The sequence below is a fragment of the Lagenorhynchus albirostris genome, chromosome 18 (assembly GCF_949774975.1).
Source record: "Lagenorhynchus albirostris chromosome 18, mLagAlb1.1, whole genome shotgun sequence".
NCBI classification, from domain to species: domain Eukaryota; kingdom Metazoa; phylum Chordata; class Mammalia; order Artiodactyla; family Delphinidae; genus Lagenorhynchus; species Lagenorhynchus albirostris.
Window position 1 is genome coordinate 67853423 of NC_083112.1, and position 15598 is coordinate 67869020.

The 15598-nt window shown below is 40.6% G+C and overlaps 1 protein-coding gene across 2 annotated transcripts in view; it reads left to right on the forward strand.

Moving 5' to 3' along the window:
- UBAC2 (UBA domain containing 2) overlaps positions 1–15598 on the forward strand; it is a 152949-nt gene that overhangs the window by 85336 nt on the left and 52015 nt on the right. Inside the window, exons 5-6 of one of the 2 annotated variants that reach the window (XM_060128659.1) lie at positions 4458–4581; positions 8015–8062. In XM_060128659.1, coding sequence (XP_059984642.1) covers positions 4458–4581; positions 8015–8062 — 172 coding nt within the window. The remainder of the gene's footprint in view (positions 1–4457; positions 4582–8014; positions 8063–15598) is intronic. The other variant, XM_060128660.1, reaches the window with a different exon arrangement.

Sequence of the window (15598 nt, forward strand, 5' to 3'; positions counted from 1 at the left end):
TAAATTCTTTGGGTCTCCACCCCATTATATAAAATAAAAGTATTGAACTAAATGATCACCAAGATAATTCCTAGTCCAATAATTCTGTGAGGGGGAAATACAGAGATTTTATGATTTGGTGGATCAATATGATAAAATCTTCTAGAACTATTTCCTTTAAAACTTGGATTGAAGAATCCTTGAAGAAGACACTGTTGAGAAGAAGTTTTTCAATTTGTTGAAAAGCCATCCTGGTGGGGTTTTGGTTTTTAGTTTTTGAAATAGTTTTTATTAAGTAAAACGTTGTTATATCATGAAATCTAGGTAAAGTAAATGTTCTAGCAAACTGGATCTCCCCCTTTTTTGGTATTAGAGTAGTCAAGTGTATAAAGAAGAGGTGATAGGGTAATTGTCCTCTGAGATGCCGTTGAGGTTTAGTGTGAGATAATTTCATGAGCTCACAAACCTTATTTTTATTGTTGAAAGTTACCAGGATTTCTTTAGTTGTACTGTAAAAGTGGAGTCCATGTCCTTTTCTGTAGAAGAGATGGACGTTTGTGACCTGAACTGAGAGTTTCTACTATTTTATTTGTTCTGTCAAGCACAGTTGTGAGTATAGAGTAGATACTCAATAAATATTAGTGACGTTAGTGAATGCATTCTTTATGAACCGTGTTCCTCTTTTCTGAACTTCAGCCCTATATGCTTAAGCCAGATAGGACTTCCAGAAGTTAGCTGTTCACAATACAGAAAGGTCAAGCTGAGTTGTTGTTGCCAATATAAGGAAAAAATGTTGTCATAAAATAAGGAAAAGAGAAAAACTGGTCAGTGACTAAAAACACTCAGTGTGTATAGAAATAGCAATGGAAATTTTCTACAAAACAACCTGTATAACCGTGGTCTGAACTATGTGCTTTTTGTATTATGGGTAGATGTGGTTTAGTGTTTAGTCATCATTTAAAACTACACAGTGATGAATAACTTCTAAGGAATTTTGAAACTTCTTCTATTTTGGTATATAAGATATGAGCTGGGGTCATTAAAATTCCTATCAGTATTTCTTAGTTTACATTGGAATGTAACCTCAACAAGAACTCTGCTTCAGATTTTATTATAGCTTCACTCTTTACACTTCATTGCTAAATGTAAACAGAAGACCTTCTATAAGTTAGGTACCTAAAGTCATGTTCTGTAGTGAGAAACTCAAGTGCAACCAAAATAGAGTTTTCTTATTATTACCAAGAGAACAACAGGCCATATTTTGAGTATATCTATGAAACTGTATGTTTCAATCCCATTAAAAACAACAAAACAAGAAAAGGGGTTCTTTAAAACAAAAGACAAATTCTGTTGTATGGTTTTACCATTTTAAAGAGAAATTCATTGATTCAGCAAGTACTCACTGAGCAACTACCCTGTGCCAGGCCTGGTTCTAGAGAGTGGAGGTAAAGCAGCAAACAGACTGACAGAGATCCCTGCCTTCGAGGAGCTTCCATCCTAGTCGTGGAGACAGATGATAAATAAGCCGCATAGTAAATCCGGAGGTTATTGGTGCTGTGGGGAGAGGAAAGAGAGAAGGCAGAGTAGGGGTGGGGCTGTGAGGTGAGTGCGGGCTACAGTTTGGAGTGGGGTGGTCAAGGAGGGCTTCTTGGAGAAGTTGCTATTTGAGTGAAGACCTGAAGGGTGTAAGGCAGTGAGTGATGCACTTGTCTGTGGGAAGATGGCCAGGAGAGGGGGAAGCAGCGTCACGCGCCCTGGGGCACAGTGTGCCTGGTCCTGTGTCCGGGGAGCAGTGAGAGCGAGTAGGGGGAGTCTGCGGAGTAGAAGGCAGGTCGGGGTGGGGGACGCAGGGTCTTGTGCGTGTTTGTCACGACTTTGGCTTTTACTCTTGGCTGGCGGTGGGTCATTGCAGGATTTTAAGCCCAGGAGCGATTAACTTGTTCTTTTTAACGAAAAGAATGCACAGCTGCTTCATCAGCTGTGTTTGTGTGTAGTATTGATATTTAGAATGACAATTTAAATAACCCTCTGTTAAAATTGCTTTCGTTACTTTTTTTTTTTAATCTAACAAATGTTACCGGTCGATTACGGGTAAGTGTCCGCATTAGGCACTAGGGGGATGCAACGCTAAATAGAACGTGGTGCTTTCTCATAAAATGAATAATCTAATGGGAGGTTTTTTTAAAAACCCTATGTAGCTAGTTAAGATGTAGATCATACAGCTGTTCAAGAATAAGACTTGTTTCATTGCCCCACATTTAATGAGCTTTTCTCCTGTGCCGAGCACTGGGTCCAATGCTGGGATAACCACAGGCATGTATCTCCTTCCCTGCCTTGGGATGTATTCAGCCCAGGAGGAGGGCCAGAGGAGTGAAGCATTCCAGACCTGTCCGCCGAGCTGTCTGCAGACCTCTGCTGCCCTGTCCCTGCCGTCTCCTTACGAGACCACAGGGAGGCTGCATCTTACCTGTCTTCGGGTCTCCGGTTCTGACCAGGGCCTGGCGCTCAGCTGTTCACTGGTTGGGGTTTTCCCTCTTCTAGCATTTACTACATTCTTATAGCTGCCTGTAGATGCTGCTGCCATTTATCACATCTTCAACCTGTGTTTGGTTTGGTTTTGTTTTTAATAGAATCGAGAGGACAGTGAATAATATTTTACATAATTAAATACATTCTCTATCGAAGATGGGAAAATGCATGAGAGGGACCTGTTGTCTCCACAGAGATGATAATGAGAACATTTCTTTGTGGAAGTGAAAAATATTTCTTGCATTTTTCTTATGGTAAAAGCAGTCGTTCTTTGTACGATGCCACTTATCCAAAACATGAGAAAATAAAAGACTAATTAAATTAAGCCGTGAGTTTAATGAAGAATGGGTGTAAGTGTGTGTCCAGACCACATGCCTCATTCATGTCTCCCGCCTTGCCCTCGTAGGAATGTGAGTTCTCCGTCCTGGAGCTCTAGTTCCTTGAGGTTCAGGGCTGCTTATTACTTAGAGATGTGGATGGAGCTGCTGTGGCTGGCCCATTGCCTCTCACACAGATTCACTCAAACAGTGAAACTGAGGGCTTCCCTGGTGGCGCAGTGGTTGAGAGTCCGCCTGCTGATGCAGGGGACACGGGTTCGTGCCCCAGTCTGGGAGGATCCCACATGCCGCGGAGTGGCTGGGCCCTTGAGCCATGGCCGCTGAGCCTGCACGTCCGGAGCTTGTGCTCCGCAAAGGGAGAGGCCACAACAGTGAGAGGCCCGCGTACCGCAAAAAAAAAAAAAACAGTGAAACTGGGGTAGCTGTGAGGGTGAAGGAGAGCAGCTAACCAGCAGGAGGGTGGAGGAATCTCTGGGAAGAGGAGCTGAGCCCTGTCATACACCGTAAGTGTAAGTTTCCTAAGCAGAAAAGTGCAACGGACACTCTTGTGTTGAAACAATAACCTGTGTCAGTGAATAGTCATCAGAGCCTAAGGTTCCCAGGGAGCATCTGGGCGGGGAGGGGGTGAGAGGGGATGGGCCAGATCAGGGGAAGGGAGAGGAGGACGGTTGCAAGGAACCACACTGGTAAGAAAGAATCGCAGGACTTTGCTCTTTCGTGCTGATGTTTGAATTTCCTCTTTGGATACTGGCAACCTGTGGAAGGAAGGGTTTTAAACAAGGGTGTGACATGATCAGAGTTGTATTTGGGGAAGACAGTACTGTTGGCAGTGTTAGCAGATGGATTAGAGAGAAACAAGACTTTAAGTAGAAAGACGTTTGTGACTTTGGAATATGTCAAGTCGAAGGTATCAAATCGAGTTTCGTAGCCAAGGTGAGGGGACAGCCAGACAGTTTGAGGACTCACTTCATTTTTTTAGTTGAAGCCATAGAAGGGCTTAGGATTATACCAGGAGAGACTGGAGCAAGAAGAAAAGCCTCTAATGGAACCCTGGAGAGGGTAGGCGAGGAGTGGTGGGAGCAATGGGCAGACCAGCAAGAAACAGGGTTTAAGACAAAAGCAGGAAGGAATTTGAGGAAAGGAGGACAGGAGCAGCATGCCTTGTCAGGTGCTGGAGTGAAATGTGTAATTGGACAAAGTCTGAGATGAAGATTTTGGATTTGACTGTGTGATGAATTGTAATGTTTCTTGCTTTTGGTTCATCTAGTCTCTTTCATCAGATTTCAAGTCATTCGTGAGAAGAAAACATAGCATCAACTTTAAATTTTCTCACAGTGCTGACAGTTCATTAGTAGATGCTGAACCACCTTTCTGCAATAGTTTTGAGAGGGTCGACAAGGGTTAGATAATTAGAGGTCTCATAAAATGTTGTATATATGTACAAATTATTTTGGATGTGATGTACGTATAGAAACCCACTTGTGTATCTAAGACCATGCTTTCAGACTGAAATAAAATGATAAGCAGTGTTCCTTCAAATATGCATTTACCATGGTATTTTAAATCGGGTGCTACACCATAGTGATTTTGTTTGTGTGTTTGTTTGCATAGCCTGGCACCTGTGTTTGCTCTGTTTGTACCGTTTTACTGCTCCATCCCGAGAGTCCAGGTGGCACATATTCTGGGCCCGTTGTCCATCACAAACAAGACGCTGATTTATATATTGGGACTACAGGTACAGTATGCATTTTTATGTTCATGTTTCTTTAACCAGATCTCTCTCTCTCTTTTTTTTTTTTTTTTTGGTCTTTTTCTCATTTGATCTCCTTGAAAACAGTGTGTTTTTTTCCCATAAGTTTGGCTTCGTGATCTATATCAAACGTTCAAAGGAAGTGTTACAGAACAAGAACGTCAAGGTATATAAGATACTAGAATACTTTCATAGCCTTTAGAAATCTGATAAGAGCTTTCACTGTAATTTGTATCGGTGGAAAATATTTTAATTTCATTGTACAATTGCGTTTAAGTGTCTTTTAAAAATCATAGTATGAAGTGGAAACAAATGAGAACAGTCAAAAGGTGGAAAGTGGAGAACCACTGTCAAAATTAATGTATTGAATAGAGTGTCACAAAGCTCTGAAGCGGAACCAGATATGCTTTGCCAGCTTCATAGCTCCTGCGCTGCACGGGCCTGATTGCACTGTCACCATCCACTAGATGGTTTGAGACGAAGGCCATTAGAGGACTGACTGTTCGACTTAAATTGAAAAAGAATATCTTCACCAATATTCCATGAATATTGATTGCTCTCTGCTGGGTTCCAGGCGCAATGATAGAAGATACATGTGATTTTCAGTTTTCAACCTGTAGTACCTGTCACTTTTCTTTCACTCTCACACCTTTTGATGTAAATTTTTATTCTGCTGTTTCCTGTGGTACCATGTGTAGCTTGGCCTTTCGATCCACCATTATGCTCGTAACATTCCTTACCCCACGCATGTGGAACCGGATACCAGTGTCACTGTAGCATGCCCTGCTCCCTCCCCTTTTAACCTTCAGCATTTCCTCTAACTTCTCTAGTCTGCTGTCCTGTGTTAGCAGTGGCTCCTCTGGGGTGGGTGTTTCCTAACCAGTTTACAGCCGTTTCTCATGAAATGTGTTTATTCTTCATCTCTCAACCTATATAGCGTCACACTCTCCCTTATCCTCCCTGATACTCGTATAACCTAATAGCCCATTTCCGCATTTTACTCTTACTACCAGGATTTGCTGTGGCATGTTTAATTTTTTTTTAAGATGTTACAACAGAAGGCAGAATGCAACGGTAGAAGAGCACCCTGGATGGGGGGCAGGAGACCCAAGTTCCAGTTCTGACATTGCACACATTACCTTGAGACTTGGGTCAAGTTATGGAAGCCTCTAAGCCTCATTGTTGACTCTAGTTATAGAGCATCTTTGAGGGTGAAAAACATTGTTTTATTAATTATGGAGTAGGAATTCAGTGGAGCATTGTGGAAAGTCTTTGGAGTCACGTAGACTTTGGTTTAATTGGTTGCTCTGGTAATTATTTTCTTTCTCTGTCACTTTTTCTGAGCCCCCATTTGCCCATCTGTAAAGTGGGGACAACGATATCTATCTTACAGGGTCATTTGAAGGATTAGAGATTATAGCATTGAGTTTTTAGGGTAATCTGAACAGATAATAAGAACTAAGTCAATTGGTTCCTATTATTAATTAATCATTTATGTCTCTGTGGCTGCCACCTTTGGTTTTTCTGAGATTGTGAGTGAGTTGTTTTTTTTGTTTTGTTTTGTTTTGTTGGTGAGGTAGAAGCTGGTGTCAGAAAGTAGAGGTGGAAATGCTCCTGGCTTCTTGATAAAATCTGAAGTCCTTAGCATGAATGGCATCCAGGGTTTCTTCTTGCCTGTCCCATCTCAGCCCCCACCCCTCCCCACCTTGATATGAGCGTGAACCTTTTGTTCCCAAAACTTCTGTTCTCTCCTTCCATCCCTCCCCTCTGGATCTTCGCACATGTTTCTGTGCCTCTGTCTCTTACTCAACAACTTCTTAAAACCAGGGACGTTTGACGCATGAATGGATGAGTGAATGAATGACTTTAATCATGATCAGGAGAGCAAAAATATTTGTGAAGGGTCATTTAAGTACACATGGCCCAAGAGCCAGTCATGTAATGCCCGGTGCTGGGGGCTGTGGAGGAGAAAATGAAGCATGAGATGTGGCATCTGCCCTCAAGAAGCCCAGCTAGGAGAGAAGGCATACAGTAAGTGCTGTGCAAGTATTAGCTGTTTTATTGTTCTCTATACTTTTAGAAAAAGACTACAGAAAAATATTTTTCCACATAATTCTCATCCTTGTTATTATCAGTCATTCACACTGAACAAGCATCCATGCTAGATCAAAGGATTAAATTTTAGATCAAGGGATTAAATTTGAAGTTGTAGCCAGTGTTCATTTCCACATTAGCTAACACAAGAGCACAGCTTGTCAGATTCTTTACCTGTGCTTTGTCATCTCTTACCTTTGTCGTCTTTCTGTGTATCTTTTTTTCTATGTATCCTTGATAAATGGGCACCACTTTGAGGTTTTCATGTAGCACAGTGTCAGCAATGAACCTGCTTCTTTCTCTACAAGCAGAAGTGCTTAAACTCCCCATCTAAAGATCTAAATGTGAACAAACGCGAAGCTACAAGTCTTTTTTTTTAATCTGTATATGTGACTTTATTTTATTCCCTAAATATTTCAGTGTATATTTCCTATAAACAAGGGCATTCTCTTACGTAACCATTGTTCAGTTAACAAAATTGGGAAATTAACATTGATACAATCTTATTCAAATTTTTATCTTATTCAAATTTCACCAATCGTCCCAATAATATCCTGTTATTAGGCTACAAATCTTTTCTTTCTTGCAGGAACACTTTGAGATGTCTTGTGACTTTTTTTTTTTTAAACCCTGAGCACACCCTTGGAGGTAAATGATTTGGAAAACAAAGGGAGAGGTTTCATAAGACCCAATTCTAACTGCTTTTGCCATTAATGAACTTTGATACCATTACTTAGTTTGCTCTTTCTTGGGTAAACTGGAATGAGAGTGTCAGCAGTTAAGCAGAGCAGCATTGGACATGGACCTGTATGCTGGCAGATGTCTTCCATCTAAAACTAGAGTAGCAATAACAAGAAATTGAAATGAGAGAATTATATAAACTAATATTACATGTCATTACTTAACACCAAGCATTGGATGGTGACTACATATTTTGTATGTTGTTAATGCTAATAATTTCTTTCTATATAGTATTTTACTTTGTTTAAGCCAATTAATGTCCATTTGTAATTAAGAATATGCTTGAATTTCACTTATTTTTCTTTGCACGGGAGTGGGCTGGGTTCAACCAATCTGTTTTAAGCTATTGAAAAGCTGAGTTAGGTCTTGGTATAAAAAAAAAGAAAGAAAAGAAAAGAAAAATTAGTATGTTGTTTTCTTTTATATAACAGAATTGATATTTATTAATTTTCTATTTGTTTATATTAAGATATATATAATTAAAACTTAACATAAATGGTTATGGCTGGAGTTATGTAAAAATAAATATGCTGTGACTGGCAGTCGAATTTCATTTTTAGTTGCCTTTTTTTTTCTTTTATAGCTTTTCACCTCTGGTTCCTACATCTGGATTGTAGCCATAAGTGGACTTGTAAGTGTGATTCCCCTCTCCCCCAACTCCCCCTCTTTTCTGAACAAACTTTAGGAAAAATGTCATATTTAGATCATGGGTCATATTCAGGTGTCAGATTGCATCTCAGAGCTACCTTAGTGATGAAAAAGCCAGTTGCATGGATAATTGAGATGAAAGAAGCCAGTTTGTCTCAGTTTTCAAGGTAATTTTAATGAAAGTTTTAGCTGAGTTTGTCAGTGTTATTTTTAAATTACTTAGTAGTTGAACTCATGGTAGGACAAAATGGCAGAAAAAGAAAATGAAGAAGTTGGATTTACCAAAATTAGTGAGAGATATTCTGCTTGTTTTGGAAAGAGACATGGTCATGCAAGGGGAAAAATAAGGTTAAGTGGAAGGTCAGGTGGATTGGAACTGATGGAAGATTCATCAGGGTGTGCGGCCAGAGAAGGAAGAGGGCGGCGTCTGCTCTGTGTGCCAGGCCGCCTTGATCTTCCCCACCCCCGCCCTGCTGTATTGCATTTTATTTTATTTTAATAAGCATATAAGTTTATTTTAATGAACTCTATGAGGTATTGAAAGTGAATCTAAAGCATGAAATTGAGCTTTATTTTTCATCCATGGCTTAAATTTGAACTCCCAAATTTATCTAAAAATAAGTTTATAACTAGTATATGTGAAATACAGTTTTCAATTTCTTTCTTGGAAAAGTCTAAGAAAATTACAGACTGGATTTATAGTAACATGTATAACATCAAAGGGAAAGGATTTGGAAATAACTGCATTCCACTGCAGACATTTTAAGTAAGTTATCACTACTTATTCTTGTTTCCTGGGTGAATGGTATTTTGAGACACTGGGTCATTACTTTAAGCCTGCTCACTTCTTTCCTTCCTTTATGCTGTCTGTTTTATTCCTTTTCTATGTTTATTCTTTTCATATACAACTTAATCCTTCACTCCTCACAACATCCAGCCAGAATTCTGGGGATTGAAGTCACTTTGTTTCCCCCTCCCTAAACATTTTTCTCAGATGCCCAGATTTGCTTCAGGAACACAGAGCTGAACTCCATTGTGGGGTCTTCAAGCCATCTGAGCCACCTGGTATTCTTAAGACTTGTAGTGATTTAAAGGACAGCCTGGGGTCATACTAATCCTGTGGGGCACAGTGGCCAGGCTCTGCCCAGTCTAATCTCATCCCCACTTGAACTGCCAGCTTGATTGGCAGGTACTTAACCAGCCTGCAGACAATAGGTAGTTCATTGCTTTCATAATGAAAGCAGCATGAGAATTCACTCTTTTGTTCATGATAAAGTTCTGTTTCTCTTAGCAGTGATAATCTTGAGCCCTTTTTTGGATATTTTCCTAAAGCATTCAAAAATTTGAAAAGTACCTTATTGTGTTATATTTCATTGTGTTATTTTACTGTTAATTGATTTGCTCACATTATCTGAACCCCTCTTTAATAACTCATTGTGTGACTCGTTTGTTTTAAGGCATCCCATTTTCTTTCTTTATTCTGTTTTCAGATTCCTGGTTTTAAAATAAGTTCTTGCTGTCACCTCAGAAAGTTTCACTTTGTGACATGTGGTGCTCTAGAATTGGAGGTTGCATTTTTCATCTCTTTCTAGTCTTTTTAAAATCTAAAGTATGTGTGTTGTGATCAGTCTTTTCTCGTACAGATGCTTAACAGGTGGTAAGGTGCTTGATTTAATTTTTTAAAGGATCAGAAGTTTAACAAATGTTTAACATTAAAATTCCTAGTTTCAGAAGAGTGAATAGAATTGCTCAGTACTTGAAATATAATCCCCAGATGAATGTAGCTAGCATTTGAATAATCCCACTATTAGTAAACCCCTTTGAGCCAATTGAATCTTCACTTTATAGTAACTAATTCAACTAATATTACTGACCTCCTACCATTACACAAATCTGATAAATCTTCATATCAGCCTTGTTCTTTACTATTATTCCACCATAGTTAGATGATACTATGTTTACTTAAGATGATTAATATCAGGGATAATTACACCAGTTTTCCTTCATGCTATACCATAGATGTTAGTGCTTGTTTTGAATTTAATGAATATTTTGTTTCTGACTTTTTCCAGAAAAATCATACATTTGTTATGAAATATTTACTATAATATGGTATACTTTAGATAAGGATAATTATAAAGGAGGATATTCAAACTATTTGTGAATGTTTGGTTTACACACCACTGATTGAGGGATGGAGATCTGAGATTCACAAAGCCACAGCTTGTCCCAGATGTCTCTTGCTCAACCTGACTTCTCCTCTCCCTGTATTTATCAGGCAACTTCCCTTTTTTTTTTTTTGTGGCGGCGGTGGGGGGGGTGTTGTTTTTATCCTAAATAAAATACTAAAAAGAAAATAAAACTTTTACTACCAGAAAGAAATGCACAGATGGTTTTCAGTGTTTTGGAGGAATGTTAGAAAACCTGCTGATAAAATAATCACCTTTTAGCTCTGAAACCAGTAGTTCTCCTAACATACTATATGTAGTAAGGAAGTAATTTTATTTCAATCTGTGTTTTTAAGAGAAAGAGCTTTTTTTAATAAAAAAACATTTGTATAAACCTAAGTCATGTGTTATCTGCTGTCATAGAAACCAAAACCTTTACTCATGCTCTTCTGAAAAGCTGCCAGCTTTGGGTTTATTTTATTTAGTTATTGGTGGATTTATTTTGCTTAGGCTGCTTTTTCTCTCTGCTTGTGTCACCCATTCTTTCATGATTAAAAATGTTTCTGAATACATAGCTTAAAAATATCCCGCTGACTAAAAGAGGAGGAGGAGATAAATTATATCAGGACAGTATTTTGCTAGGTGGGAGTGCACTTTCTGTCTTCAGTGATGTCACAGAAAAGAATAAGGACTAAATATTTTTCCTGGGTGGAGGGGGGTTGGGGAAGTGTGTTTAGCTTATGAGGAGCAATAATGAGTTAATTTGACTAGGACAGCTGTCTCTCCACAGTTCTGTTTTGTGATCCCTCAGGGATTCCAGCTGCTGCCAGAAAGGATAAGGGTCGTTCGGTTTACGTAAAGATTAAGATTACAGTAAGTCTCCTACATACAAACCTTCAAGTTGCGAACCTTCAAAGATGGCAGTGCGCGTTCACATGTCCAGTCAAGTTAGTTCACATGTCTGGCGTACATTGTCACGGGCGTGCATCCTCTACAAGTGGTTGTGCTTTTGTGTCCTTTACGGTACTGTATAGAGTGCAGCACCGTACTCTACACAGTATCTGTACAGTAGTACAGAATCTTTATTTCAAGCCCAGGATGTCAGGAAGCAAGCGTAAAAGCAGTGGTGATGTAGCTGGTACTTGCCTGTTCCCTCGATGCCAGCGCCTGGATGCCAGCTGTTGTACGGTACTACTGTACTTTTCAAGGTACTGTACTGTAAGACTAAAAATGTTTTCTTTATTTTTTGTGGGGTTTTTTTCCATGTATTATTTGTGTGAAGAGTATTATAAACCTATTACAGTACAGTACTGTATAGCCGATTGTGTTAGTTGGGTACCTAGGCTAATTTTGTTGGACTTACAAACAAATTGGATTTATGAATGTGCTCTCGGAACAGAACTCGTTTGTATGTAGGGGACATAACTGTATTCACACGTACCATTGATACATGTTTTAATGTTGCGTTGTTCTTCCTTTGACAATTCTGGCTTCTAACACCAACATTTTTTTTTTTTTTTTGGCTGCATTGGGTCTTCGTTGCTGCGCACAGGCTTTCTCTAGCGTGGCAAGCGGGGGCTGCTCTTCGTTGCGGTGGCTACTCTTGTTGCAGAGCACAGGCTCTAGGCGCGTGGGCTTCAGTAGTTGTGGCTCGCGGGCTCTAGAGCTCAGCTCAGTAGTTGTGGTGCACGGGCTTAGTTGCTCTGCAGCATGTGGGATCTTCCCAGACCAGGGCTCAAACCCGTGTCCCCTGCATTGGCAGGCGGATTCTTCCCAACACCAACATTTTTTTTTTTTTTTTTTTGCGGTACGTGGGCCTCTCACTGCTGTGGCCTCTCCCATTGCGGAGCACAGGCTCCGGACGTGCAGGCTCAGCAGCCATGGCCCACGGGCCCAGCCGCTCCGCGGCATGTGGGGTCCTCCCAGACCGGGGCACGAACCCGCGTCCCCTGCATCGGCAGGTGGACTCTCAACCACTGCGCCGCCAGGGAAGCCCCCAACACCAACATTTAATATCTAAACTACGACTGTTTTCATGAAAGTCTGCAAAATTGTAATTGGAAAGCTTGGCTATTGTAGCCAAGTGAAATATTTCAGTGTAAGTGAGTGCTTGAAAATGTTAGTATACACCTACTTTCATCATATTCGCACCTCATGTCTAACTACTCTTCTTCACGTCTTTGGTGAGAGACCTTCAAAAATTGAGGCCACTCTATATGTTCACAGTTCCTCCAGTCTTGTTACACATTAATACTTTTTTTTTCCTTAAAGAAAATATTGCTTTCTTATCGAACTTTATTTAAGTTCTTTTGTGGTTCTGCAGAAAGTCTCTAGGCCCTCCGTATCCTTGCACTTCTTCATTTTCTGCCATCTTATGAATCATAGTTATGAGTCATTACCCCTGGGATGTACCCTAATTCTCAAAAGCTGATGTCTCGGGCCTGAGCTGATTCTAGCACGATTAAAATAGGAGCCTGCTTTTGCCAGTTTTTCGCTTTTTACCGTTCACATATTTATCACCATTTGGTCCTCTTTCAAGCTGTTCCGCAGCAGATGAACAGACAGGCCTGTACTTCTCAGACTCCAGGCTTCTCCCCTTCAACCTGTCCATTTACCATCTAGTCATTTCCTGCATTTGTTACCTGTTCTGTACAGTATGTCAGACTTTGATTATCTTGTGATCAAGCAACCTTAGTGTGAAAGAAAATCTGTCCTACCCAGTAACAAGATTAGAAACATAGATTCACACCAGATTCGTTAGGACTTTGGATGTGGTCTGAGTTTGTATTTTTATCTGTAGGCAGTGAGCATCTTTAAAGCTTTTCAAACAAAAAACTTCACGATGGTGCAAGATTATAGAAGTCTTATTAGGGTTTGTAAGTCAAAGAAGGGGGGGAAGGAGAGAGTTGAGCAACCTTGAAGGAGTCAGGATGGCTCATTTGTGGGCTGTGATTTGTCTGTCTGTCTTCCCCCAACAAGAGTTGTAAAGACAAAAAAAAATAAAACATTGTCTTATGGTAACTGTAAAAGAAAAAGCATCAAACAGAACCTTATGTTGATGGGCTTTCCACGTCATGGTATATCATCAAGGAGAAAGCTTATGGAATTAGCATAATCTGCTATGGAAATCAGAACTTCTTTGGAGTAAGTTTTCGAATACTGACCTGCAACTCGGGTGAACGAGGATGGGGAGTTGGGTCCTCTGAGCCTTGCCGTGCTTTTCATGTCTTTCTCTGCTCTTCATGCTTCCTGTTCTTCTTCCTTATTCCTGCTTCCCTTAGATTTCTTTTCCCAATTCACCAAAAGAAGCGTACAGTGTAGCAGGTCAGGTAACTCATCTGATGCCCAAGGTTTTCATTTGAACTTTAGGGACTAAGATGATTTTCTAGCAGTTCATTGAAAATGAGGGCAGGGCTTCCCTGGTGGCGCAGTGGTTAAGAGTCCGCCTGCCAATGCAGGGGACACAGGTTCGAGCCCTGCTCCAGGAAGATCCCACGTGCCTCAGAGCAACTAAGCCCATGTGCCGCAACTACTGAGCCTGTGCTCTAGAGCCCGTGGGCCACAACTACCGAGCCCACGCACCACAACTACTGAAACCTGTGCACCTAGAGCCCGTGCTCCGCAACAAGAGAAGCCACTGCAATGAAGAGTAGCCCCCACTTGCCACGACTGGAGAAAGCCTGCACGCAGCAACGAAGACCCAACGCAGCCAAAAATAAATAAATAAATTTATAAAAAGAAAAAGGAAATGGGGACAGAAGCTGCAGAGGGAGGTCAAGGCTGGTTAGAGCTGTGAGGTGGGTTGGGCTTGTGAAAGAACCTAGTGTAGAAGTGGAAGATGACAGTGGATCCTTAAGAAACAGCCATATTTAGAGGGTGCTTTCACCTTCTTATATAACACAGTATTTACAATCCCAACACCAACTGGAGTGCTTATCAATCCATTGTACAACTCTCTCTCTCTCGTTCATTGATTCATTCATACCTTCTCTCTCCCCCCATTTTCCCTCCCTTCCTCTCTGTGCCCCCTTCCCCTGTCCCAAAACCTTCTGTCCTCTGCCTTGTCATGACAATTACAACTCAGTCCGGGGCTGACAATGTCTTATTAGACAAGTGTTACACAGGGAGTGACTAGTAGACTTTTAAATGTTCACTGCAGAACAGGTGAAATCATGCCAATGTCTTGATAAAACTGTCAGAGAAGTGCCTCATAAAGTATAGCTATAAAATTTTCATTACTGTAACTTACCTTCTACTAACTTACCTTTTTTTAGGCAAAAACCTTTCGGAGGCTTTGAGAATTAGGCCTCCTCAGGCCCCTCTCTCAGCCCTTTGGACCCTGTGCTCCAGGGACACTGAGCGTCTTGCTCTTCCCGGCACCTCATGCTGTCTCAGGATTCTGTGCCATCACTTATTTGTCTTTAACAAACACATGGCTCTTACTATGTACCAGGCGCTTGTGGTAGATGATGTTGTTTCTTCAACTGTTTTGTTCGTTGAGAATATTTGCTGCCCGTCTCTGCGGGCACCTCCCTGAAGGGCCTGCCTCTACGTGCCCTGCTAACATCAGACTCTACTCTGTGACTTACATGAGCCACTGGACCACGAGCAGAAGTGATGAATGCTTCACAAGCAGAAGTTTTAAGAACCATTGTGTGGTTCTGCCATTGCTCTGTTCCTTTTGTCATGAGAAAAGCATGTGACGTATAGAAGCTGCTCCTTCAGCCCAGACCCCAGAATGAAGAAGACACACGGATCAGGGCTGTGGCCAACATGTAAGATGAGTGAGGAATAAACCTTTGTTATAAGCTACTGAAATTTGGGATAATTTGTTACCACAGTATAACCTAGAGAGAGCAGACTAATACAGCTCTTTTCTAAGCAGTTTACTAACATTATTTAATTAGTCCTCCTGAAAACCTGATGATGTAGGAACTGTTGTCCCCGTTTTATAGATGAAGAAACTGAGGCACAGAGAACTTAAGTTATTTGCCAAGAATAACTGATAAGTAGTGGAGACAACATTCAAATGCAGGTACTGGAGCTTTGGTGTCTGTGCTCTTAAGAGGTGGCTTTGCATAACCACATGCAGGTTCTTCCAACTATATCCATTCCTTCACCATTAGATGCCTTCTTTTCCTAGAAAAAAGCTTATTCATTTAAGTTCTCACTCTGAAGCCTTTTCTGAGTCTGCCCTTTCAGTTTAGAAGCTATACATTATTCTTTATTTTATAATCCCCAGTGCCTAGCAAAATGTCTGGCATTTTATCTTTAGTCTATAACTAATTGTTGAGTTTCAGAATTCAGTATTATCAAAATAATTATTTCTGTGCAATAAAACGCTGTAGCTC